The sequence below is a fragment of the Eptesicus fuscus genome, chromosome 25, assembly GCF_027574615.1.
Source record: "Eptesicus fuscus isolate TK198812 chromosome 25, DD_ASM_mEF_20220401, whole genome shotgun sequence".
Taxonomy (NCBI): Eukaryota; Metazoa; Chordata; class Mammalia; order Chiroptera; family Vespertilionidae; genus Eptesicus; species Eptesicus fuscus.
In genome coordinates, this window is record NC_072497.1 from 5,322,809 (window position 1) to 5,349,512 (window position 26,704).

The window sequence follows — 26,704 nt, forward strand, 5'->3', positions numbered from 1 at the left end:
CTGGGAGTGCGAAGGGGCTGACCCTGAGCGATGGACCAGGACGTGGAGGCCCAGAGTGAGAGAGACGCAAATCCGCGATGCATGGCTGTGTCCACGGCTGTGCCCACAGCTGTGTCCGTGCTGGGGCCACAGCTGGGTCTATGGCTGTGTCCATGGCTGTGCCCATGGCTGTGTCCGTGCTGGGGCCACAGCTGGGTCTATGGCTGGGTCCACGGCTGTGCCCACGGCTGTGTCTGTGCTGGGGCCACAGCTGGGTCTATGGCTGTGCCCACAGCTATGTCTGTGCTGGGGCCACAGCTGGGTCTATGGCTGGGTCCTTGGCTGTGCCCATGGCTGTGCCCACAGCTGTGTCCGTGCTGGGGCCACAGCTGGGTCTATGGCTGGGTCCATGGCTGTGCCCACAGCTGTGTCCGTGCTGGGGCCACAGCTGGGTCTATGGCTGGGTCCATGGCTGTGCCCACAGATGTGTCCGTGCTGGGGCCACAGCTGGGTCTATGGCTGTGCCCACGGCTGTGTCCGTGCTGGGGCCACAGCTGGGTCTATGGCTGTGCCCACAGATGTGTCCGTGCTGGGGCCATAGCTGGGTCTATGGCTGGGTCCATGGCTGTCTCTGTGCTGGGGCCACAGCTGGGTCTATGGCTGGGTCCATGGCTGTGCCCACAGCTGGGTCCATGGCTGTGCCCACAGCTGGGTCTATGGCTGGGTCCATGGCTGTGCCCACAGCTGTGTCCGTGCTGGGGCCACTGCTGGGTCTATGGCTGGGTCCACGGCTGTGCCCACGGCTGTGTCTGTGCTGGGGCCACTGCTGGGTCTATGGCTGGGTCCATGGCTGTGTCCACGGCTGGGCTCACAGTAACTTCTGCCTCTGATTCCATTCAGTGGCCCCAGAATCTTAGTCGGGGACCCCCTGGGGATGCAGCATGAATAGTGTGGCCGAGCAGAACCCAAGAGATCGGGTTTCTAGTTCCTGTTCCACCGCAGTTCTGTCTTGCCCTTGTCCTGAGCCTCAGTTTCCCATTTGTGAGATGGTGGTTTTTCAGCTGTGTTCCTTAGATCCCTAGGGTCTGGAGTGGTTTTTCCAAGGCCTGGCAGGGGTGGTGGAGGTTACAAGTAGGACATTAGCCTCACCCGCTTCCATTTTTTTTTTTTAACACTCACCCCGGAATATATTTTTATTGATTTTTTTTTTTAGAAAGAGAGGGTGTGTGTGTGTGGGGGGGTGGTGGTGGGGGGGGAGAGATATTGGTCTGTTGTTCCACTTATTTATGCATTCATGGGTTGATTCTTAATATGTGCCCTGACTGGGGGGCTCGAACCCGCAACCTTGGCATACTGGGGCGACGCTCTGACTGACTGAGCTCCCCGGCCAGGGCCTGAAACAAGACTTCTCTCAATTCTGTAGCGCTCTGCAGCATTTTGACTTTGAACCGTGTAAACACATTACCTTTTCAAGAAAATAAAATGTAAAATTAGCATATATAGCGCCCTAGCCGGTTTGGCTCAGTAGATAGAGCGTCGGCCTGTGGACGAAAGGGTCCCAGGTTCGATTCCGGCCAGGGGCACATGCCCGGGTTGCAGGCTCGATCCCCCTCAGTAGGGGATGTGCAGGAGGCAGCCGATCAATGATTCTCTCTCATCCTTGATGTTTCTATCTCTCTATCCTCTCCCTTCCTCTCTGAAATCAATAAAATAAAATATACACCGAGTGGCCAGATTATTATGATCTCTGAACGCATAATAATCTGGCCACTCAGTGTGTGTGTGTGTGTGTGTGTGTGTGTGTGTGTGTGTGTGTGTATTAGAGGCCTGGTGCATGAATTCGTGCACGGGTGGGGTCCGGCCAGCCTGGCCAGGGGGAGGGGACGTGGGCGGTTGGCCGGCCTGCCTGCTGGTCGAACTCCTGGTGGAGGGGATGATTTGCATATTTAGCCTTTTATGATAAAGGATAGACACTGAGTGGCCAGATTATTATGCGTTCAGAGATCATCATCATCTGGCCACTCAGTGTATATCAAATGGGTAAAAAGGGTCACGGGAGGATGAGGTCTGCAGTCCCCCGTCGCCGTGTTGAGCGGGCTGTGGAGGAACCGAGAGATGCCCACAGGCGCCTGTCTTGAGAGGCGGGGAAAAAGGGAGGTGCGTGGGTCCGGAACAGGGAGCCGTAGTCCCTCTGGCCCGCCTGCTGGGTGGCCAGGGCCTTCTCCAGTTCCTTAGCACGAACAGGTGATGGAGAAGGCCACCAGCACCCCAGCCTCAGGCTTCTCCTTGCTCCCCTGCCTGGCCTGGGCTCCCTGTCTCCGGGGAGGAGGCCCGCGGCCGCCCTCAGCGGCAGGCCAACCCGCGGGCCCCACCGGCCGGCCAGCGGCCCAGAGCTCCCTCCACGCAGGGCTGTCTCCAGCTGACGCCAGCCCCAGACTGTGGCCTGAGCCGCATCCAGAACCGAGCCCACGGCACAGATGTTCCCATTCTCTGGCTCGAGACAAGCTCCTTGGAAAAATCACGGGGCCAGCCTTCCTCAATCCACCTTTGAGCGGAGAGAAGAGGGGCCCTTCTCTCCTGTGGCCGCGGGCACCTGGCTGCCCGCCCCGGGGGGCCAGCCGCCGGCTGCCGATCCATGCGGCCCTTGTCTGCGCGGCTGGCTCCTGTCCTGAGGTCCCTGCGGGGAGGTGGGTGGGCCGAGGGGAGGGTGGTGAGGCCCCAGTCAGCCCCTGACTAAGGTCTCCACGCTCTCTCTGGCTTTTTCTGGCCGGCTTGCCAACAGTAAGTGGTCTGGCTGAGATGGGGGGCAGGGAAGCGGGGGGGCGGGGACTGCCACCAGGCCAGGCCAGACATGAGTATAGGAGATGACTCCTGGCCTCGGAGTAGACAGAAGGGGCCCAGCGTTTATTGAGGTGCTATTATGTGCCGCGTTTTGCAGCGAGGCAGGCTTATGTTCAAACCCAGGCTCTGCCACGGAGTCACTGTGTGGCCTTGAGCAGGTTCCATGCTGTGCTCTCTGAGCCTCCGTTTCCTCGTCGGTAAAACGGGCACGGATGATACGATCTCCGAAAACGGAACGAAGGTGATAAAATGACCTCCTCAGGCAGCTGGTGCTGAAGAGATACTGGCTTGCCCTCTTCCTTTCCAGGGATCAAGTGCAAGGTCTATGCCGGGCAGGGTTTAAGAGACGGAACCCGTGGGCCCGGGTTCAAATCCCAGCTCTGCCACTGACTGTCTGTGTGATCTTGGGCCGGTCGCTTAACCTCTCTGCGGCGGTGAAAATGGGGACGACGTGTACAGAGTTCACGGGACTGCAGGGCCGAACAAATGAGTGTAGAGCCATGCCCGGCAGGCAGCGAGCCCTTGGGGTGTCGCGTCTCGGGATCGTTACGTCAGCCGCTGCTCGCTGCCGCCGAAATCCTCGTGGGCCCTTTTGTAGCTCCTACAGCGTGTGCGCTGTCATCCGAGGGCCTCTTCCGTAGCCAGGCTGGGTCTGCCTCGGACCAGGGCTGGTGGAGAGGTGGGGGGAGGGGGGGGACGCTCAGTTCAACCCCATCCCCTCACCCCGACTCCATCCAGCATCTGTTTTTCATAAATCGCTCCCGCGGTGTGTGCGGGAGGGAGAGTGAGTTTCCCGTAGGCAACAAAAAAACCTCTAGAAACACCCATCTGGGCATCCAGGCTGCTCACGGGGTGGGCGGGCCTTTCTGAGCCTCCTTCCCATCCTGCATACTGCCAGGTGACAACGCGCCCCTGCCCCAGCGGCAGCCTGCCCGCCCCTCCGCTCCTGGATGGATGCCCGCGGCGGCCAGCGACACCCCCTTCCGCAGGCCACCTGATGACCGCCGTGGTCCGAGCCCGTGCTGAGCCAGGAACCAGCTGCCATCTGCCCAGAGCCGCGGCCCCCGGTCTGGGACGGCTCGTCACCCCTGGAAAGAAAGAGCCGGTGGTTCTTTGTGGTGCTTTCAGCAGAAGGAGGGACTTCCAGCAAGAGGCTGGCAAGGCCCTCGGTCCCCCCATCATCTCTCTCACCGCCTGGCCCATTCCCAGGGGGCCTGGCCCCCCAGTTTTCTCTTCTCGCCTCCCACAATCTCAGTTTAGCTCTGTTCTTGGTGTGCACTAGAATGTGGTTAACTATCTACAATAATAAAAGTGTAACATGCTCATCAGACCGGACGTCCTTCTGGACAGCCTTCCGGATGAAGCCGGGGCTGCGAGGGAAGTCTGAGTCCTGGGTGCCGGAGGGAAGCTGGTGCCGCCAGCCGGGGGAAGGAAGGCCTACTCTTGCGCGAATTCCGTGCATCGGGCCTCTAGTAGGCGCATAAAGACGGTTTTCTAGCCCCTTCGGTGTGGCTCACTTGGTTGAGCGTCATCCATGCACCAGGAGAGGTCACCGGTTCGATTCCTGGTCACGGCACACGCTCGGGTTGCTGGCTCGATCCCTAGTGGGGGGGCGTGCAGGAGGCAGCAGATCCGTGATTCTCTCTCATCATTGATGTTTCTATCTCTCTTTCTCCCTCTCCCTTCCTCTCTCTGAAATCAATCAAAACGTATTTTAAAAAATGAAATAGATTTCAAAAATTCAAGCCGTCCGATGCACTAGCCACATTCCCAGTGACAAGTGGGCACATGTTGTTAGCGGCAGCTGCAGGACTCTGCAAGCACAGACCACGCCTCTCTCTGTGTAAAGTCCCAGGGGAATGCCTGCTTCATATATCAGAAGGTCTGTGTTTGTACGTCATCTTTTTGTTCCTCTATCCATCCATAAACTTTCTCTTTGCCTCTTAGGATGCGTGTTGCCTCAAATTTTGTTGGTCAGAATTTAAATTTGTAACTCGGGTTTGACTTGAATTTACCCAAAGTACGTGTCTCCATGTCTTTTTATTCCCTGCTGCCCCTAAAATCTATACAATCTACACAAGTGTTTCTTTCTTTCTTTTTTATTTATTTATTTTTAAAATATATTTTCATTGATTTCAGAGAGGAAGGAAGAGGGAGAGAGAGATAGAAACATCCATGATGAGAGAGAATCATGGATCGGCTGCCTCCTGCACGTCCCCCACCGGGGATCGAGCCCACAACCCAGGCATGCGCCCTTGACCGGAATCGAACCTGGGACCTTTCAGTTCCCAGGCCGACGCTCTATCCACTGAGCCACACCAGCCAGGGCAAGTGTTTCTTTTTTTAAAAATTTTTTTCTTTTTGCTAATCAAAGTGATAAGGGAATCACAGAAGACAAGATTTTGTGGCACAAAATCGAGCCTATCAGCTTTGTTGAAAAGTCCCACCAAAAATGCTGGTCGATTCGGGTCGGTTTCCTTGTTATTCAGCAATCCCCTTTCTGCTCTTGTTGGTCCCTTTCTGAATTTCCCCTGGGCAATAGCCCCCGAATTCCCACTTCCTTAAAAGCAGTCACTCCCTCTGGCGGGCGGAAAAATATTCTCCCCAGACATATCCGTGTCCAGTCCTGTGACCTGAGGGTGTCACCGGACGGACCCGGGTGTGATGAAGTTCAAGATCCCGAGGTAAGGAGCTAAGCATGGGTTGCCTGGCTGGGCGGCCCCTGAGAGCCATCACCAGTGTCCTCAGAACAGAGAGGCCGGGGGAGCCCGCAGGCCACCCCACAGCAAGAGGGAGGCTCGTGAAGGTGGGGGCAGAGGTCGGAGTGACCTGCCACAGCCTGGAACCCACGGGGCGCCAGCAGCTACCGGAAGCTAGATGGGGGGGGGTGTGGTGCAGGGAAGTGCTTTCTCGATGCCTGTGTGGGACCCCGTCCCTGCAGACGTCTGTCCTCCAGAGCTGGGAGAAAATGTGCTCCTGTTCCTTTAAGCCAGCCGTCGGCAAACTCATCAAGTCCACAGAGCCAAATATCAACAGGACAACGATGGACATTTCTTTTGACAGCCGGATTTTTTAAAGTTAAACTATATAGGTAGGCACATTGTTATTCACTTCATTAGGGTACTCCTAGGCCGGCCTCTGCTAAACACTCAAGGGGCCCAAGAGCCGCACGTGGCTCGCGGGCCGCCGTTTGCCGACCCCTGCTTTAAGCCATCAAATGGAACGCGAAAGCGAAGATGTATGGACATCCAGCCCTGAGCGAGGGACCGGCTCCGTGTCCTAAAGCCGAGGCCCCGGCCAGAGTTCCCCGGCCCCCGCCCCCCCCCCCACCTTGCTCCTGGGAAGAGGGCACAGCGCCTCGCTGGGAATCGGGGTGCCGGGACCAGCCGAAAGCTTGCCTTTCCCTCCACGTTTCGGCAGAGCTACTCAGACCCCCATTCCTCCCCCAGCAGGAGAGGAGAGATTGTTCCACCCGTGAGTAAGGCTCTTGACCGGGGAGCCCGGCCCAGCCCGACCGTCCGGGCAGGAAGCGGGCAGCAGCGTTTCTTAGCTCTCTGGGAACCCGACGGGGCCGGCGGGACTCCCCCCGGGGACCCAGCGGCCTTCAATGGGGTGGGGGACCGTGGGGAGCAGGGGCCCGAAGGTGATGGGCAGGTCGGGGTAGAGAGTCCTGCCCCTGAGGAGGAGCGCCTGTCTCCATGCAGGCTGGGCTGGCAGATTCGGGGAGGCCGAGGGGTCAGGGAGCAGCAGGCGACCTCCCCGAGCCCCTCCCTCCGTGGGCAGCACGCTGGCCTGAGTCGGAGGTGACTCAGGTGCGCTCAGCGAGGCCGCGCTATATTGAGACGGTCATTTCCCAGCGTGTCTCTCCCCCCCCCCCCCCCCCCGCCCCATTCTTCCTGATGCTTTTATTAGAATTAGGCGGCAGGCGGGGATCCTGTTGCCGTGGCCCATTCTGCCAAAGCCATGCCATTGACCGTTCAGGTCCTGGCCTGGGGGACGCTGCTCGTGCCCTTAGCTCACCGGAGCCCTGGTGTTCCCCAGCCGAAAGGGGTCAGGGGTCAGGTGGACTAGAGCTTAGGTCTCAGGGTGGCCCGTGAGCCAGGCACAGCCCTGAAGGTGTTCCCACTGGCCAGCGTGTCTGCCGGGCACACTCCACTGGGGCTGAGTGCCCCCCGCCCAGCCCAGCGGGGTCATGCGCTCACTCCCAGTCGTGCGCAGCATTTAGGTCTGTGAGCCTTGGAGCAGAGGCCCCGGCCACACTCACCTTCTCCCCCTTTAGATTCCCACGGGCCCAGGTGAGCCCACATGGCATGAGCTGGGGGTGCAGGTAGAGCTCCCACCTGGCTGCAGACCACCATGGCACCCGCTGCCTCCCCCTCCTCATGCCGCCGTCATGCACAGGGGTCTACCGTGGTCTCCAGGGAGACGCCACCCAGGACAGCTTAATCATTCCCCTCGCTTCCCTGCCCAGGACTGGGGACAGGCCCCTGGGGTGTCTCGGGCCTGGGAAGGGCTCCCCAGCAGATGCTCTGAGAACGGAGACACCCCCGGTCCAGCAGCTGTGGGTCTGAGGGAAGGGGGGGTGGGGCTGGAGGCTAACCTGGGGCAGGCACGTGGGGCAGCTAAAGGGCTTGGGGAGAAGCAACGGGGGGCAAGGGGGGTGCTGGGAAGCCCAGCTCTGCCTGCTCCCTGTGTGCCTGGGGCCGACCCTGACGGGCACTTTCCGGAACTGAGGGATGACGGATCGGGCACAAAGCCGCCACTCACAAGCATCGTCGCCCCCTCCTCCATCCTTCACAACCGCGTCGGATAGACCCAGTATCTGCAGGCACCGACTTTATTTCTGTGAGGCCTGAGCTAAGTCAGTGGTCGCGAGGGGTGGCCCAGAGGCAGCTCGTGGCTTTTACTCTGACCAGTAGTGGATGGTGCTGCGTATGGGGCCGTGCCGGGCAGCTTGTGTGTGAGATCTCAATTCTCCTCTCAGCCCATTTGATGGATGGGAACACTGAGCCCCTCAGAGGTGGGACTGGAGCCAGGCTGCCCTGACTCTAAAGCTGGTGCTGTCATTGGAGCACCCGACGTCTGTGTTTTCTCTCCCCTGGGGGCACCCAAGCACTACAGCCAGAAGCAGGGAGTCGGGTTAGATTTCCTGTGGGAATCCTGGTTCGTCTCTCCTTTCAAGGGAGCCTGGGGCGGTGGGAAGAAACTTGCTGGGAGTTGGGGAGCCTGGGGCTACCTTGCAGGCCAGGCTGCATCACGGCCCCAGCCCCTCTCTGCAGCAGCCCTCTGCCCATTTTTGCAGGCACAGCCCCTCACACCTCATCTCCGCACCTCCCCTCCCCCCCCCCACCCCACAGCCTCTCCGTGTTGCTCAGGCTGATTCTGCCTGCACCGCAGCCTGGCTGATAGACGGACCAAGGGCACCACCTGGTGGCCAGACAAGGCAGCTGCACCCGGCCGTTTTGGAAGTTTAAAAAAAATCATGTAACAGCAGAGGGCAGCAGAGAATCCTGAGGGTGCAAACTGCACCCCCCCCCCCCCCCCGCACCCCTCACCCCCCCCCGCTCCCATGACCTGGGAGGGAGTCTTCCTGGTTCGCAGAGCTCCCCCTCAGCCTTGCAAAGCAGCGGAAGTGGGGAGCACTCTAGTTGGGGGTCTGACGGGCCTGGATTCGAATCCTTTATGCCCTCAACCTTACCTGCAGTGGCACTACTTAGGATATGTGGCCCTCTCTCTGCCTGAGCAGCCATTCTTGCTTGGCCGGCGTGGCTCAGGGGTTGAGCATCAACCCACGAACCAGGAGGTCACGGATCGATTCCCGGTCAGGGCACGTGCCCGGGTTGCGGGCTCCATCCCCCCAGGGTGGGGTGTGCAGGAGGCAGCCGATCCATGATTCTCTCTCATTGGTGTTTGTCTCTCTCTCCCTCTCACTTCCTCTCTGAAATCAATACAAATATATTTAAAAAACACACAAAAAAACCAGCCATTCATGGTTCGTGGGCCTAACCTGAGACCCAGGCACGGATGGAAACTTCTCTGTAGCAAATTCTAATGGGCAGACGTTGCTCTGGGGTAGACCCTTCTCCCCGCACACGACACTTCCTTCAGAGGGCCAGGCCGGGCGCGGCTGCTCTCCCCGGGGTCCCCTGACCCTCACTCAGGTGGTCCGGAGACGAAGCAGCAGTCATGACACGTGGTGGGTGCTTACGCTCCGACAGGCGCGGTGACGAGGTTTCATAGGCAGCATCTCCCAAGAATCCTATGAATTGTTAAGAGTCCCCCGTTTCACAGATGGAGAAACTGAGGCACGGGGAGGTTCGGTAACTCGCCCCGTATCACGCCGCTGCCAGATGGCAGGACCAGGACTCCAGCCTAGTTCTCTGGGACTCCAGCGTCCACTGGTTCGGTGAAGGCCGCCAGGGGTGACACCCATCCCACGCCCTGTGCCTTCGCTCCAGACCTCACCATTGCCGTGACACCAACTTCAGGATGGGCCTTTGAGCCGGGCGCCACCCCCCAGGGAATAATGCCACCTCTCTGGGCGTGGAAGCAGCTGGGAAAGGGAGGCAGTGGCAGGGGTTGGTCGTTAAGTCACGCGCACCCCCAGGATTCGGGGTATTCAGGAAACGGACACGTGTGCCCCACATCCCGACTCAAAGTCTCCCCGTGGCCCTCTGAGCATCACACAGACCGGGTCCCGCCTGCCGCTCCCCGGCTCGGAGAGAAGGAAGGAAAAGACAAGAAGAGGGCCGGGGACGTCGTAGAGAAAATATAGAGGCATTTTTTTACTGCGAAGGATGCGTTTTCCAGAAGCAAAGCGGCTGCTGTCCTGAAGGGACCTGTGGCCCCTGGCGGCGGGGCCGAGTCCAGCGGGCACCGCCGGGCGGGCGGCCCTCAGCGGGCACGGATTCTCCGGGAGATCTGATAGAGCTCCATGGTGGCCCTGGCGTCTTCCACCGAGCTGTGGCCCAACAGGCTGTCCTGCAGACACACGGACGGAGTGGGGACTTGGGGACGGGCCCCAGGCACAGGCCTCGTGGGACCCGCCCTTCCCTGCTCACACCCCGACTTCCAGGCCCCGAGGTGGGCCGGTGGGTGGGTCTCCCCAGGACTCTGACACCCTGGACTCAGCGGGTGGCCGGAGCCAGGCCTGGCTTCCCCCGTCATCCCTGGGACCGGGGTGGGGCACGAAGGCCTGGGCCCGGGACATGGCCAGGCACATCAGCGGCATCGTGGGAACCAGCCGGCCCTCAGGGCGCTCAGATCCCGTGATGGATGGCACTGCAGACTTGCTACAGGGCACAGAGGGGCCCCGAGCAGCTCTGCAGGGCGCTCCCGGGCCCCCGGGAATATGTCACCGAGCGTTTCTACAGTGTCACCCGCTCAGCCGGCTGAGAAGGTGCTGTTCGGTGAACCTGTGTGTTAGCCCTTCGGTTCCTGGCCCTCTGTGCCTCACGGCTGACAGGGGCGCCCACACCCAGCCCCCGCTCCTGCTTCCTGCACGATCCCTGCTCCCCAGCCAAGCCGGCTGGGGCTCATGCACCCCGTCTCCTGCCCGCCCCCACCAACAGCCACCTTCAGACTCCACCAGATCTGGCCTCCTGTCCTGCCACCCACCCGCCACCCGTGCCCCCAGGACGCCTGCCCTTCCCTCCACGCGACACTCCCCACAGCGTGTGCTGATGAGCCAGGTAGGGGCCGCCCTCCACGGAAGCAAGAGTCCCTCGAGGACAGGGCCTCGCTCACCCGACGTCCCCAGACTCTGGTTCACCTGTGGCCCCTCTCAGAGGTGCCCAGCCCCTCAGGGCTAAGGGGACGCGGAGTGTCTCCGGGGCCAAATATTTGCTCTGTGGCCCCTGGTGGGGTTTAGTGTCTTGGAGGGAAGGGCCAGGCCCCCCAGACCAGACCCTCCTAGGGATAGACGCCTCGGATGGGCTGCCCTGGGGCCTGGAAGGGAGGGAGGGCCTCACCTGGATGCTCCTCCCCAGGAGGCGCTCGCTGAGCACCCGGAGGGAGACACGCCTGCAGCGGTGCAGGTCGGCTTCGCGCCACAGCCGCCGGTCGGTGGCCGTGTCGTAGATGGCGTACTTGCTCATGTCCTCTTTCAGAGCATTGAAGTCGTGCTTCAGGTCGTGACCCACCACCAGCTTGCCTTTCAGGAGCTGCAGGATCTGGCCGGGAAGACACGCATCAATCACCCCCCACCCACGCATCACCCAGGGCCTCCAGGGTGGGCCTGGGGCCGCTTGGTGCCGCCGGCCTGAGCTGGCAAGATGGGAGCAGCCCCTCCGTGACCTGGCTGTGTGACCGTGGGCAAACCACTGTCCCTCTCTGAACTTCAATCACATCAGGTACAAAATGAGAAGAGCGGACCAAGTTACCCTCCCCACGCTTAGCAGTGTCCGTCTGTGCTCAAGGCGCATACGATTTCTTCAGCGGTTTCCGTGTGGAGTAGCAATGCGTGAGCTAATGGAAAAACATCTATCGGTCTCTGTTGCCAGTTCCTGACCTGGAGCTCCCGAAACCCTTGGGGTTTCCTGGGTGACAGGCGTGTCTTTTGTTCCACGGAGGCAGCTCTGGGTGGCCTCCCGGATGGGGGCTGGTCCCCAGAAAGACCGAGCCGTGATCAGAAGCTTGGCACTCTCAGCCTCTCGAGAGGACGTCAGAACTGAAGGCTGTCAGTGATCCGTGAGTGTGGCTTTAAGCCATGAGGTTTATGGTTTTGCTAGAGCGCGTATAGAGCGACGGGGAGGGGCTGTATCTCACTAACTTTTTGCAAATGGGGAAAAAAATAGGAGCACGGAGAAGCGAAGCCGTTTGCCCGAGGTTGCTCTGATGATGGCAAAAAGGAGCTTGTAGGTTTCATGACACGCCTCTGGCAACACCTGGAGTCGGACTCCCCACCGCCTCCCCCACACGGGCCAGCCTGCGTGGCTTCTGACTTCTCTGTGGGGCCAGTGTCCATGGGTCCCTGAGCTGCCCAGAAGCCTGGAGAGACCACACAGAGACGGGAATGCAGGCCGGAGAGCCCCCCGCCAGACGCCCCACAGGTGGGCGAGCACACCCGGCAATGGTTCCCGCCCTCGGCCCCCCACAAGACGCCTCCACGGGCCAGCTGTTCCCCGTGCCCCACGCCCTGCCCAGATTGCCGGTACACGCGGGAAATAAACGTTGACGTTATTCGAACCGGTAGGTTTGGGGGTGACTTGCTAAGCACCATGAGAGGAATGGGGCAATCACACGGCACCATCCTCTGCTAAAAGAGCAGGGGGGTCCCCCTTGGCCCCCCTACCCCCACTTCCCTGCAGCCTAGTCGCCAAGCTGCAGGGAGCAACCCTGAGCCCCTGAGCGCTGAGAGTGCCTCTGGCCGGAGCCCTGCACGCACACCCAAGCCTCTGTCCTCCTCCCCTCTCCCATGGTGGCTCTGCAGAGAGCTGGTCTCTGGCCACCCAGGCCGGTCCCCTTCCTTCTCCTTGGCTGGCTGCGTTAGAGAGGAGGGGAAGGGTGAGCCGTCTGCACCCCGGTGGAAGGGGCAGCTCGTGGCCATCTCGGGGCGCATTCGGAAGTTTGCGGACAGCCTGCCTCGCCTCTTCCGTGCGTAGCCCAGGACCGCAGTCTGTGCCCCGGAAAGGAGCCGCCTGCACGGCTGACACCTTCCCTCCTCCTGCTCCTGCCGCGAGTGGCCTCCTGGGACTTCCCGTGGGGCCTCTGCTAGGCTCTCCCTTGGAGACCAGAGGACCATCGAGCCCACTTTACAGAAGAGAAAGCTGAGGCTCCGAGAGGTGAGGGGACTTGACCACCGTCCCCTCCCAGCGCTGGAGGCATCCGCAGGCCGCAGGCCGTGTGGCCAGCCCGCCCGCCATGCTCGTGGTTTTGTTGGGGCCTTCCCTGGACGGAGCCTGCTGGACACTGGGACTAGGCCAGTGGTCGGCAAACGCATTCGTCCACAGAGCCAACTATCAGCAGGACAACGATTGGAATTTCTTTGGAGAGCCGAATGTTTTAAACTGAAACTTCTTCTAACGCCACTTCTTCAACATAGACTCGCCCAGGCCGTGGTATTTTGTGGAAGAGCCACACTCAAGGGGCCAAAGAGCCGCGTGTGGCTCGCGAGCCGCGGTTTGCCGACCACGGGACTAGGGGGAAGCTTGTTTTGAGGACCGAAGCTGCGAACTCTTGAGGGACACCAGTGCCTTCTCCCACTGGGGTTCAGGATGCCGTTGGGGGCATCTCACTGAGATCTGGATTCTGTGTTTCTAGCAGGCGAGGGAGGGCCCGGGACCTGTGTGTGGAGGAGAGGGCGCTGGCCAGCAACGCAGGGAACCAGAGAACGCACCCGGCGGGGCGTGGGAGAGTGGGGAAGTGCGCCTGCGGCTGTGGTCACACCCCTTCCCTTGCTGACATCCTGTGTTTGCAAACAATGCGGCCTGTTTCCCCAGCGGCTGGCGCTGGCTCAGGCCCAGCTCACACACCAGCTCACACACCAGCTCACACAGCGCCCCAAGGGAGCTTGCCATTCCAGGGGTCCCAGATGTGGTAGGGCCAAGTCATGGTGGGGTGCATTCCTGGGAAACTCATCACTTCCCGAGCCTGAGGGTCCCTGGGGAGCTATGTTTAGCCCCACAGGACTCCTCATGAGACAAGTAGCATAGAGGGGTGTGTGTGTGTGTGTGTGTGGGGGGGGGGGGGGCGTGGACATGCAGAGGAAGGACAAGGAAGCAGGGGAAAGGGGAGAGAAACAACCCTTCAGGACAAAAATGCTGAGCGTGGGCCGGGAGAGCCCCCGGCTGGGGCTTGCTGTGTGGCCTCAGGGAGGTTAAAGACCATCTCTGGGCTTCCATTCCCCATCTGTAAGGTGAGCCTCCAGGGGCCAGCTCGCAGCCAGGGCTCCCCTGGCTTTCTGAGGCCGGGCTGGGGAGCGGGAAGAGATACCTGCTGAAGCCCAGACAGGTGGGGAGGTACCAGCCCACGGGACCTCAGGGCCGTGGGACCTGCCCCGAGTCAGTGTAAGGAGGCAGGTGTGGTACACACTGGAGGTGGAGATGCTCAAACTCCAGGAAAGAACTGGAGGGGGGTGGGGGGCGGGGACATCGATCTGTCGGCCTTCGTTATCCTGGCACCGGGCCAGGTACTTTCCTCACCGCGTCATGAGGCCTCTCTGCAAGAGTCATTTCAGTTCCATTTCACGGAGGGCGGGGCCCAGGGATCAGAGAGGTTAAGACGCTTGCTCAGGTCACACAGCTGGTGAGCTGAGAGCTGAGATGCACCCGAGCCTGTCCCTGTGATGGTGGCTGTGATTGTCACCACTAGGAAGAACGCGGGGGCTGAATTAATGTCATTCATCTCAGAGCAGAGGGCATGCCTCGAAGGTTTCTGGAACCAGGAAGACGGCTTCGGGGAGGCAGGGATCGTCAGACCACGTTACCAACAGAGGACAGGGCTGCAGAGCTGTGCGTACCCACGTGGCACAGCCAGGGAGGGGCTGGCCCGGGTGTCTGCCTGTATGCTCCCCTTCCTCTGTGATTCACTCGCGTTCCAAGTCTTTCCCAGATCGAAAGTCACCTGGGGCCCTGGTGGAACATCCAGCATCCACGGACTCACACAGCGGGAGGTGCCCTCGCCAGCGTTCCAGGGCGTGTCTGCCTTGTGTGAGCGTGGACATCCCTGCACTCAGAGCTGCTGCTTCCATCATCCATTCACCTATTCCTTCATTAGTTCCTGATCCACTCCTCCACTCCTTCATTAGTTCCTGTGTCCACTCCTCCTTCCTTAATTAGTTCCTATATCCATTCATCCATCCTTTCATTAGTTCCTGTATCCATTCATTTATCCCTTCATGAGTTCCTGTATCCACTCGTCCATTCCTTCACTGGTTCCTGTGTCCATTCATCCATTCCTTTATTAGTTCCTATATCCATTCATCCATTTCTTCATTGGTTCCTGTATTCATTCCTTCATTAGTTTCTGTATCTATTCATCCATCCCTTCATTAGTTCTGTATCCATTCATCCATTTCTTCATTGGTTCCTGTTATTTATTCCTCCATCCCTTCATTAGTTCCTTTGTCCATTTATCATTCTTTCATTAGTTTCTGTATCTATTCATCTATTTCTTCATTTGTTCCTGTGTCCACTCCTCCATTCCTTCATTGGTTTCTGTGTCCACTCTTCCACTCCTTCATTAATTCCTGTGTCCATTCCTCCATTCCTTCATTGGTTCCTGTATCCATTCATCCATTCCTTCATTGGTTCCTGTGTCTACTCCTCCATTCCTTCATTAGTTCCTGTATCCATTCCTTCATTCCTTCATTGGTTCCTGTATCCATTCATTCATAGCTTCATTAATTCCTGTGTCCATTCTCCATTCCTTCATTAGTTTCTGTATCCACTCCTCCATTCCTTCACTGGTTCCTGTGTCCATTCCTCCATTCCTTCATTGGTTCCTGTGTCCACTTCTCCATTTCTTTTTTGGTTCCTATATCCATTAATCCATTCCTTCATTAGTTCCTGTATCTATTCATCATTCCTTCATTAGTTCCTTATTCATTCATTTATTCCTTCATTGGTTCCTGTGTCCATTCCTCCATTGGTTCCTGTATCCACTCCTCCATTTCTTCTTTGGTTCCTATATCCATTCATCCATTCCTTCATTAGTTCCTGTATCTCTCCTTCATTAGTTCCTGTATCCATTCATCCATTCCTTCATTAGTTCCTGTACCCATCCTTCCATCTCTCCATTGATTCGTGTATCCGTTCATCCATTCCTGGCTGCCAGGAATGTTGTCCTTATGGAGGCCCAGGCCCTTTCCTCTCATCCTCAGGGGGGCCCCGGTCCTCCTCTCTCCTCCTGTCCCCCTGTGTCTTCTCCCCACGAGGCAGCTCACCCTGGGGGAACCTGGATACTGAATTCGTCCTCCATCTGGCCGAGCCCGTAGACGCCTGCCCGATGGCGGCACCCCAACAAGGCAGGCCACCTGAGGCGAGGGCTGCTGTGCTGGTTCCCGATGAAATAGCTTCCTGTCCACAAGCTGCCGCAGCCTCCCTGTGCCCTCCGTGTCTCCTTCCTATACCACGAAGCGCCACAGGATTCAGTTCCCTTGTTTGCAAACTAAAAATGCAATTATTCCTCCCAATCCCCTTCGTGGGATAGATGCGACTCCCCATACTGAGCTGACATTGAAAGAGCATTCACTTACAGAAGTGAGTTACAAGCTATTAAAAAGTACTGTTAGTTTAAAAAAAAAAAAGATAATTAATCTGCAGGTGAGAGCCCTGAGTCTGTGCACTAAGTTGCATCCTAGGTTGCTGTGTGTCCTTAGGCAAGTCACTGCCCCTCTCTGGACCTCAGTCTCCTCATGAGTGCCTTCCTGTGCTGACAGTTTGAATGGTGGGGACTCCTCTGGCCTGGGCCTGCCAGGATGGTAGGATTTCTAGGGGCAGGGATGCGGGACGGGTAGAGGTTTGTCTGAAGCACAGGTGGGTGATGGCTGAGCTGTGAGAGAAGGCAGGCAGGTGGAGGCTCAGAGGAACTTAGGCCCTGGGGGCTCTGGGAGGCTGTGGTCTGAGCCAGGCCTGGGGAAGTCTCTCGGGCAGCAGGGTAGGCGGCAAGCAGGCAGAAAATGAGGGCCAGAGTGTAAGGCCGCATTCTCTAGGGGAGTCAGAGAGGAGATGCAGATGAATAATTAATATTTCTGTCTTTCCTCCATGGGCGCGTTAGTGACCATGCGCCGTGAACTGGGCCCTGAGCTCAAGGCTGTGGGCCATCGCCACTTCCAGACTCCCCTGTGTTGGAAGGAACTCCCCTTTCTCTGGTGAGAAAACAGGCTCAGAAGGGTCCATATCTACACTAATAAAAGGGTAACATGCTAATTAGACCAGGAGACCTTCTGGACATCCTTCCGGACAAAGCCATGGTGGTAGGGCCGAGGCAGAGGCAGTTAGGGGCGATCAGGCCGGGGGGGAGGGCAGTTGGGGGCGATCAGGCTGGCATGGGGTCAGTTGGGAGCAAGCAGGCTGGCAGGGGCGGGCAGTTGGGGGCGATCAGGCTGGCGTGGGGGGCAGTTGGAGGTGATCAGGCCCGCAAGGGGGGGCAGTTGGGGGCGATCAGGCCGGCAAGGGGGGACAGTTGGGGGCGAGAAGGCTGGCGGGGGCGGGCAGTTGGGGGAGAGCAGGCTGGCAAGGGGGGGCAATTGGGGGCGAGAAGGCTGGTGGGGGGGGCAGTTGGGGGCGAGCAGGCTGGCAGGCAGAGTGGTTAGGGGCGATTAGGCAGGCAGGCAGGTGAGCAGTTAGGAGCCAGCGGTCCCGGATTGCGAGAAGGATGTCTGACTGCCGGTTTAGGCCCGATCCCCTGAGGGGTCCCAGATTGGAGAGGGTGCCAGGCCAGGCTGAGGGACACCTCCTGCCCCTGTGCACAAATTTCATGCACCAGGCCCCTAGTATATATATATATATAAAAAAAAGGAAGGATCCACCACTTGCTGAAGGTCACACACACAGTCAGTGATAGAGCAGGAGGCGGGAACCCCAGCTGTGGGTCCAAAGACCCATTTCAGATCCCTGCCTCGCTCCGGGAATGGCTGGGTGCCCGCTCTGGGCAGGGCTGCGTGCGTGCCACTCCCAAGAAGCACTGGGCCTGGCATCACCTCCGACTGAGAACCAAAGCATTTCTGCGCCCAAGGCTGGACGAGGACCGAGGTGTCCCGCCTCCCAGGCCGGTGCCCAGGGCGTCCCGACTGTCCACGCCCAGAGATGCCACACGTGGTTCTTTGTGGCCTCCTGGCCCCCCCCTCCCCCCCCGCTCCCGGCTCTTTCGCTTTCTGCCGCTCTGATGGGAGGGAGGCTGGGGAGGCGGAGGAAGGATGGGGTCCAGCCGCCCACCTGCCTGCTCAGTGGGAAGCTCCTCTCATTGGCCCCTCTCATTGGCCCCTGAGCTGACCCGCCTCTTCGGCGTCTCCTTCTAAAAAAAATGTTTTTATTGACTTCAGAGAGGAAGGGAGAGGGAGAGAGAGAAACATCGATGATGAGAGGGAATCATGGATCGGCCGGCTGCCTCCTGCACGCCCCACACTGGGGAACGAGCCAGCCACCGGGGCATGTGCCCTGCCGGGGAATCGAACCCGGGACCCTTCAGTCTGCAGGCCGACGCTCTATCCACTGAGCCACACCAGCCAGGGCCTATCTCTTCTTTATGCTGCTCTCCCCTTCTTGGTGACGCTCCTTCCGTCTCCTCTGTCCTAACGCTTCCTTCTTCCCAGTCCTACTAATGTCTCAATCCCCCCCACCGACCGCCGACCGCCCTGGAGCTGATTCTTCTCCCCATTGTCCTCTCTTCCTCACTCCCATCTCTCCTCCACAGCATCCTCCCTCCCCCACCCGCCAATCCCCATTGTAGTTCTTCTGAAACTGGCTCTGATCCTGCCATGCTCTTGCTCAAGAATCTTCGGTGGCTCCCTGCGGCCACTCCGTGGCATGCACCATCTCCTCCCACCCCTTGCCCATGCCACCAGCCTCCTGGAGTCTTTCCAGAACCACCATGATATAGAGTGCCCCCCTCCCCCCCCCAGGGGTCCACAGCACCCTCTTAGCACCTCTAGGTCCGCGCTGTCCAATAGAAATAGAGCGGGAGCCACCTACGTCATTCTCACATCATGTGCCCAGACTGGGAATCGAACCCGGGACCCTTCAGTCGGCAGGCTGACGCTCTATCCACTGAGCCAGACCAGCCAGGGTCTGTCTCTTCTTTATGCTGCTCTCCCCTTCTTAATCAATAAATTAAAAAAAAGGAGGAGGAGGAAGAGGAGGAGGAGGAGGAAGAGGAGGAGGAGGAGGAAGAGGAAGAGGAGGAGGAGGAGGAGGAGGAGGAAGAGGAGGAGGAGGAAGAGGAAGAGGAGGAGGAGGAAGAGGAGGAGGAGGAGGAGGAGGAGGAGGAGCGAAACTCCGCTGGCCGACACCTTGATCTTAGACTTCTAGCCTCCAGAACGGCGAGACACACACACAGGCCCGCTGCGTAAGCCACCCAGCAGTGGTCCTCTGTGCAGTGGCCCTAGCCAGGCAGTGCACCCGTGGGTCCCGGTGAGCCTCAGTTTCCTGACCTGTAACATGGGCTTACGGGGCCGACAGTCACGGTAGCTGAACGCGAGCCCCTAGAGGCACCCTCCCCTGGCACTTCCTCCGTCCCCACAAGCATCCCCTGACATCGCGACGGTTGTCACCCCCCGTTTTCCCCTCTGGGTGTGGACACTGGGTGCGGAGAGGTGGAGGAGCCAGCCGGGATCCAGACCCGAGGTACCTCCTGGGACCCCCATCTTGGCAGGCGGTTGGGTGAGGCGTGAAGGCGTTGGAGACGGAGAGTCGGGATCCCCGGTGCCAGTGCTTAGGACACAGTAGCTACGTGGGCGTTGGGGGGAGCGCCGTCCCGGACCCCCAAAGGTGACAGGCGTGATCCCCCAGTCGGGGTGCATGCAGGAGGCAACTGATAGATGCTTCTCTCTCATCACATTCTCTCTCTCTCTCTCACCTATGGACACAGACAGTAGTGGGGTGAGGGCCTGGGGCAGGAACCGGGTGGAGGGGGGAGATGATGGGGAGGAAAAGGGACACATCTCAACAATAAAGATGAAAAAAAAGTAAAGATGGCCCTGACCGGTTGGGCTCAGTGGATAGAGCATCAGCCTGCGGACTCAAGGGTCCCGGGTTCGATTCCGGTCAAGGGCATGTACCTTGGTTGCGGGCACATCCCCAGTGGGGGGTGTGCAGGAGGCAGCTGATCGATGTTTCTCTCTCATCGATGTTTCTACTCTCTATCCCTCTCCCTTCCTCTGTGAAAAATCAATAAAATATATTAAAAACAAACAAACAAAAAAAAGAACTCGTGTCCCTTAGCATTAAAAAAAGAAGTAAAGATGGAAACATTAAAAAAAAATCTCAATCTCTCTCTCTCTCTCTCTCTCTCTCTCTCTCTCTCTCTCTCCTCCCTCCCTCTCCCTCCCTCTCTCTCCCCTCTCTCTCTCTCTGACCAATGAAAACACGTCCTTTGGGTGAGGATTAAAACAACAACAACCCCTCAAACACAGTAGCTTTAGTTGTGGCTTTATCTCTAGCTCCTGAGCCTGGCACGAGAGGTGTGGGAAGTTGAGACAAACCTCAGTTCTCTCTGTTCTACTTGGGCATCCCCATGTGTGCGTGCGATCGCCCTTCGGAACCTTCCCAGAAGTGACGGACCCGGGGCCACCTGTGGAGTGAGTGCTTGAGTTTGCTTTCTGTTTAGTGATTCTGAGAAACGGAAAGTTAAACCTGGAGCCGCTGAAGGAGGGGGTGGGTCTCGGGGGCCACAGATGGACAGACGGACAGCTGACGGACTGACAGCCGGCCGGCGGTGGGGGGTCTGGGGGCAAGCCCTCCCCTCGGGCCAGTGTGTTAGGTACCAGGAAGGCCCCCTGCCGGGACCCGGCCAGGGAAGGCCTCCGCCCCGGACCCGCCCATTTCTTTTAAAAATATATATATTTTTATTGATTTTAAAGAGGAAGGGAGAGGAAGAGAGAGATAGAAACATCAATGATGAGAGAGAATCATGGATCGGCTGCCTCCTGCACGCCCCCCGCTGGGGATCGAGCCCGCAACCCTGGGCACGGGCCCTTGACTGGAATCGAACCCGGGACCCTTTGGTCCACAGGCCGACGCTCTATCCACTGAGCCGAACCAGCTAAGGGCTGGACCCGCCCATTTCTCCACACAGGGCTTACCAGGGGCGGCCGGGTGTCGAGGAAAGAACGGGGGATCCAGCCCCCCCAGATCAGTGTGGGGAGCATCGGGTGGGACCCTAGTTCGTCATCACAGACCAGCAGGAGGGCCAGAAGCACAGGTGGGCGTCCGCATGGGGGACCCCCCACAGGCTTCTCCATGCCCTGGCGCTCCCCGCGCAGGGGTGAGGGGCACAGGTCAGGGATCCCGCACTTGGGGAAGGCGCCAGGGAAGTGTGTCTGTGTTGGGGTGATGGTGTCTGCAGCCCCGCCCCGCCCCGCCCGCCCTGGCCCGGCGGGCGCACGGCCCTTCACTCACCTCCAGCCTGGCCACGGCGAAGGGCGTGGCCTTCTCCATGTGCCGGGCCGTGACCCCGCTGACCGCGGTTCTGTAGTTGGTGATCTCCCCCTCGGGCCGGATGAACTTGTCGTAGACCACGGCGCCCTTGATGTCCACGAGGCTGCACCGAGCCAGGCCGCTCTCGTTGTTGGGCCCCAGCCCCACCATCTCGCAGTCCATGGCCACCGCCTCCATGCTGCTCGCCATGCTTGGCCGGGACGCTCCGCTGCGCTGCAGAGCAGGAGTCAGGAAGGGCATCATCCCTTCGGGCGTCCCCCCGGCCACCACCCAGCCCGCCTGCGCCCGGCTGCCCTGCCTTTATCACGCACGCCACCTGGCAAAGGGAAGTTGGCCTCCTGCCACCCTGCCGGCGTCCTAGCCTGGCACGGCCAGGGCGTGTGGTCCTGCTGGGCAGACACAGGGCCAGGAGGACACCTCCCCTGACCTCCCGCCCACCCCCCGAGACAGGCCCTGACCCCGCCGTCCGGGCGCCCACCCTCACCTGCCTGCTTCTTGTGTCTCACGCCTCTGCCTCTCTGTGGCCACTTGCCCGCTGCCTGTGAGGTCCCTCTTCACGGGTGACTCACCTCTTGACTTCAAAGCGGGGAATCCTGACCCGGCTGTCAGCGGCTTCAGTTTCAGGTTCATTTTCGCGCGAGCACGTGGCTAGGTGGCCCCATCTCCTGCCGGAAGACGGGGAAGCTCGGCGGGCGCCTGAGTCAGGGCCAGCGGAGAGGGCAGGCTCCATGCCCCGCTGCCCTGCCTCTGCCCCACGGGCGGGCGGGCGGGCGGGCGGGCGCCACCTAATCGCTCCCCGCTGACGCCGCCAGCTGGCTGACGTGGAGGGAGCCGATTGCAACATCTCCCTTTTCCTTTCTCACCCTCCGCCCACAGAGTAAACATCTCGGGGATCGGCACTCGGGGAATGTGCCCCAGCTTCTGGGCTGCTACCAGGCTGGCCCTCGAGGGTGTTTGTGTTTATGGGGCCGGGCGAGCTGGCTGGAGGGACCTGGAGGCTCTTCACTGGGAAGGGCAGGAGGTGAGGGGAGGGAGGGGGGTAGCCCCCAGCCCAGCCCAGCCCGGGGAAGGCAGGGAGGCACGGACAGAGCCCTCACAGCCCCCGTGGGTCCAGGGTGTCTCAGAAACGGCCGTCCGTCCGCCCGCTGCAGGCTCTGTCTCCCAGCCGGGATGGCAGTCTGGGGACACGGGGAAACAGGCTTATAGGGGACCCCCTACCAGCCCGGCCATATTTCCTCTTGGTGATTGTCTCCCAGGCTGGGACTTGAACGTCTCAGAGTGGTGTCTGGCCCAGGGAGACAGGAATGGAGTTGCAACCAGGGCAAAACCAGAGCCAGCGTTCATCGGCTGCGTGAGGCCCGGCGGGCGGGGGTGGACGCCCCCCCTTCCGTGCGTCCTCCCTCCCCAGATCCGTGCAGAATAAGCACAGCGCCCCCCCCCCCCCCCGGGATCCTGTTGCCCCCGGGGGTCACGCAGGTGGGTGGCTGGAAAGGGAATTTCCTCAAGACCATGGGTTTCCATGTAAGAGACATCCGACCGTGACAGACCCGGACACGGACGTGCGTCCAGGCGATCAGGCATTGCGCTGTGGGCTGTGCACGCGTGAAGAAGGCGCACAGATCATGTTGGGTTCCCATCCTGTGGGGCGCATCTTCCTGGCGTTCAGACTCTTTTTGGGGACTTTCTGTTTTGCAGGCGTATAAAGGATGGCTATGGGGGAGAGGAAGCAACATTCCTGCTACGAAGCTCCAAGGGGAGGCTTTTGTTCTACCATCCCCTCAGGACCTCACGCCCCCTGGGGATCCTGCTAGGACACCCCTCACCCCACTCACCTCAGTTTGTTTTTTTTTAAAGTTGGATTTTATTTTTAAATAATTTTTTAAAAATAATTTTATTGATTTCAGAGAGGAAGGGGGAGGGAGAGAGAGAGAGAAACATCAAGGATGAGAGAGAATCACTGATTGGCTGCCTCCTGCACGCCCCCTACTGGGGATCGAGCCCACAACCCGGGCATGTGCCCTTGACGGGAATCAAACCCAGGGCTAGACACTCTATCCACCGAGCCAAACCAGCTAGGGCTAAAAAATTGGTTTTAGAGAGAGAGAGAGAGGGAGGGAGAGAGAGAGAGAGAGAGAGAGAGAGAGAGAGAGAGAGAGAGAGAGAGAAACATAGATTTGTTGTTCCAATTCTTGATGCACTCATTGGTTCATTCTTTTTTTTTTATTTCTTTATTGATTAAGGTGTCACATATTTGTCCTCATCCCCCAATTCCCATCCCCCATCCCTCCCCACGGATGCCCCTACCCCCCTGTTGTCCTTAACCATTGGTTAGGCTCGTATGCATGCACACAAGTCCCTTGGTTGATCTCTCCCCGCTCCCCCCACCCTCCCCTCCCCTCCCTCTGAGGCCCGACAGTCTGATCGATGCCTCCTTGTTTCTGGTTCTGTTCTTGTTCATCAGTCTATGTTGTTCATCATTTCCCCTAGATGAGTGAGATCACGTGTTACTAGAAATATAAGAACCGAATGTGAGACGAGCAATAATAGTTATGCTGACAGGCAAATGAATCAGTCTGTAGTGAGTTTCTTTCTGGACCAACAGTTCTTTTGAGACCCAATTTCAGTGTCCACCAGTTACTTATGTGTACATGTCGGCACTGACTTTTCAGCTCTGGATGATGGACAAATGGTGGTCATGCAGGTCCGACTCCCTCTGGTTTGGTCTCGCCCGGACCCAGGGGCGCGGCCTCACCTGGACTCAGGGGCGCGTGGCCTCACCTGGACCAGGACCCGGGACCCAGCCTCACCCAGATCCAGGGGCGCACGGCCTCACCCGGACCCGGGATCCAGCTTCACCCGGACCCGGGACCCAGCCTCACCCGGATCCAGGGGCGCACGGCCTCACCCGGACCTCATTGGTTCATTCTTGTATGTTCCCTGACCAGAGCTCGAACCCGCAACCCTGGCGTATCAGGACGACGCTCTGACCAGCTGAGCTACCAGCCAGGGCACCCCCTCAGTCTTAGACAGAACATCTCCCGCTCCTCCAATTCTTGTCCCCACCGCTCCGGACGGAGCCTGCTCCATGGTGGGTTCCACATTCACATCTTTAAGTCTCCCCTGCTTTTCTCCTGTGCTCCCCACACCCGCATCCCCACCCTCACCTGCCCCGGTCGGCGCTCCATCTTCATGCCCTGCTCGAAACCGTCCTTCCCACCCTAGTCGATGACGTTCCCCAGAATCTAATTTTTCCCCCCCAAATATATTTTTATGGATTTCAGAGAGGAAGGGAGAGGGGGGAGAGAGAGAGAGAGAAACATCAAGGATGAGAGAGATTCATGGATCGGCTGCCTCCTGCACGCCCCCTACTGGGGATCGGGCCCGCAACCCGGGCATGTGCCCTGGACCGGAATCGAACCCGGGACCCTTCAGTCCGCAGGCCGGCGCTCTATCCACTGAGCCACACCAGCCAGGGCCCAAACTCTAATCTTTTGCACTGTTTGTCACAGGTACTTGGCTCAAGGATCTTACAGTGGCCAAAACCGGTTTGGCTCAGTAGATAGAGCGTCGGCCTGCGGCCTGAAAGGTCCCAGGTTCGATTCCGGTCAAGGGCACGTACCTTGGTTGCGGGCACATCCCCAGTGGGGGTTGTGCAGGAGGCAGCTGATCGATGTCTCTCTCTCATCGATGTTTCTAGCTCTCTATCCCTCTCTCTTCCTATCTGTGAAAAATCAATAAAATATATTAAAAAAAAAAAAAGAATCTTACAGTGATTTCCCATTATCCCCTTCCCCCGCAAAAAAAATCAGACTTCACTTCCTGTGCAGCTTCCAAAACCCCCTTTTCACCTGTCCCACGGGCCTTTCCGGCCTCCTCCGGGATGGCTCTCCAACCCAAGGCCTCTCCGATAGGTTCAAACCTAAATGGAAGGCCTTTGTGTATGCACATGGTGACACCCCCCAGACCATCACAGGGCCCCCCCCCCGCCTCCTTCAGGGTGATGGTGTCCTCCCTGCATTCCCATTCCCCGAGTGCTGGGCCCCAGAGCCCGAGGGGAAGGACCAGGGAGGGGTCTGCCCTCCGTGGAGAGAGACCGTGGTCAGTGCCTCTCCCACACGCTCCCCGACCTCTGCGCTCACCTCCTCCCACGGCAGGGGCTGCGTCTCTCTCCCCCGGGGGCCTGCACACTTGCTGTTCCCTATGGAAAGCTCTTTTCCAGGTTATCTGCCCAGTGTCCCCCCTCTGCCTCCGGTCTCCCACTGAGGCCCTTCCTGGCCTTCATTAGAACTGCACCCCCACCCTGGCTGGTGTGGCTCCGTGGTTGAGCATCGACCTATGAACCAGGAGGTCCTGGTTCGATTCCCGGTCAAGGGCACGTGCCCGGGTTGTGGGCTCGATCCCCAGTGTGGGGCGTGCAGGAGGCAGCTGATCAGTGATTCTCTCTCATCATGGATGTTTCTATCGCCCTGTCTCTCCCTCCCTTTGTTTCTGAAATCAATAAACATATATTTAAAACGAAACAAAAAAACAGCACCTCCGCCCTGGCTGGTGTGTCTCAGTCGGTCAGGGCGCATGCCCAGGTTGCGAGCTCGATCCCCATTAGGGGGGACGTGCTGTCGGGGGCTTGTAGGAGGCAGCTGATCAGTGGTTCCCTCTCACATCGACATTTCTCTCTCCCTCCTTCTCCCCCCGTCTCTTTCTAACAAGCAATACAAAAAAAAAAAAATCTTAAAACAAAAAGCAAGCACAACTTTCTTTTTCCTTCTTCACAATCTCGCGGAGGGAAGAGTCATTCTTCCCGTAGGCCTTGGCAACCTCAGCATACAGTTTTTTTTTCCTGTCCTCATTAAGTCGAGGACTTTCACCTTTTCTCTTACAAGGAAGCACTTGATGGCGTCTCCCTGGCCTCCCTGAATTGCCAGCATCACCACTCTTGCACTTTGGGGCCGTGATTAAGGAAAACAAGGGCTATATTCGATCGCAAGCACTGTGACACGGAGACAGCCGGGCTAATAACGGAGGCTCCTACGTGACTGACGGGAGGGGCGTGCCTCTGGGCGGGGACGCTGGAGCCGGCGATGAGTCACATCCCGGGTGAGACGGAGCGGGACAGCGTGAGGTTTCATCACAGCACTCAGCATGGCCTGCCACTTAAAACTTGTGCCTTCTCATTTCTTTCCGGGATTTTCCTGTTTACTATTTTCAGGCCACAGTTGAATGACAGGAAGCCTCTGGGAAGCGGGGAGTTACCCAAAAGAATTGAAAGCAGGGTCCCAGAGGGATACTTGCACACCCATGTTCATAGCAGCCTTACCCTATATATCCTATATAATAAAAGCCTAATAGGCTAAGTGTCTGGTTGTCTGGTCGTCCGTTCAACCAATCAAAGCGTAATAGGCTAATGATATGCTAAGGCCGCTCAACCGCTCGCTATGATGTGCACTGACCACCAGGGGGGCAGACGCTCCAACTGGTAGGTTAGCTTGCTGCTGGAGTCGGGCCAATGGGGACCGAGCGAGACAGGCTGGACGTGCCCGGGAGGCCTCCCGCGGTCCCTCCCCGGCTGGCCGACCTCCCACGTCCTTCCTCGGCCCCAGTCGTGCAACAGTGGGGTCCCTCAGCCTGGCCTGCACCCTCTCACAGTCCGGGCTGAGGGACCTTCCCCTCCACCCCCCAGTGCACGAATTTCATGCACTGGGCCTCTAGTCTCTATATATAAAAGGCTAAGTGACCAACCATCCGACCGACCGACCAGTACATATGACACGCACTGGCAATCTAAAAATCAA

At 58.9% G+C, this 26,704-nt stretch overlaps 1 protein-coding gene across 2 annotated transcripts; it reads right to left on the minus strand.

The window, feature by feature from the left end:
* Positions 1 to 9,591: 9,591 nt before the first annotated feature.
* On the minus strand, positions 9,592 to 21,674 carry ISG20 (interferon stimulated exonuclease gene 20). Of its 2 annotated transcripts, none has more exons than XM_054713318.1 (4): positions 21,485 to 21,674; positions 20,877 to 21,128; positions 10,791 to 10,991; positions 9,592 to 9,801 (listed from the first exon to the last, which is right to left on the minus strand). In XM_054713318.1, the coding sequence occupies exons 2-4, from the start codon at positions 21,102 to 21,104 to the stop codon at positions 9,715 to 9,717; spliced, it is 516 nt and encodes a 171-aa protein (XP_054569293.1). In that variant the 5' UTR covers positions 21,105 to 21,128; positions 21,485 to 21,674; the 3' UTR covers positions 9,592 to 9,714. The 2 variants fall into 2 exon arrangements, with proteins under 2 accessions (XP_054569293.1, XP_054569294.1); XM_054713319.1 differs by lacking the exon at positions 21,485 to 21,674 and adding an exon at positions 21,400 to 21,469.
* Positions 21,675 to 26,704: the final 5,030 nt, after the last annotated feature.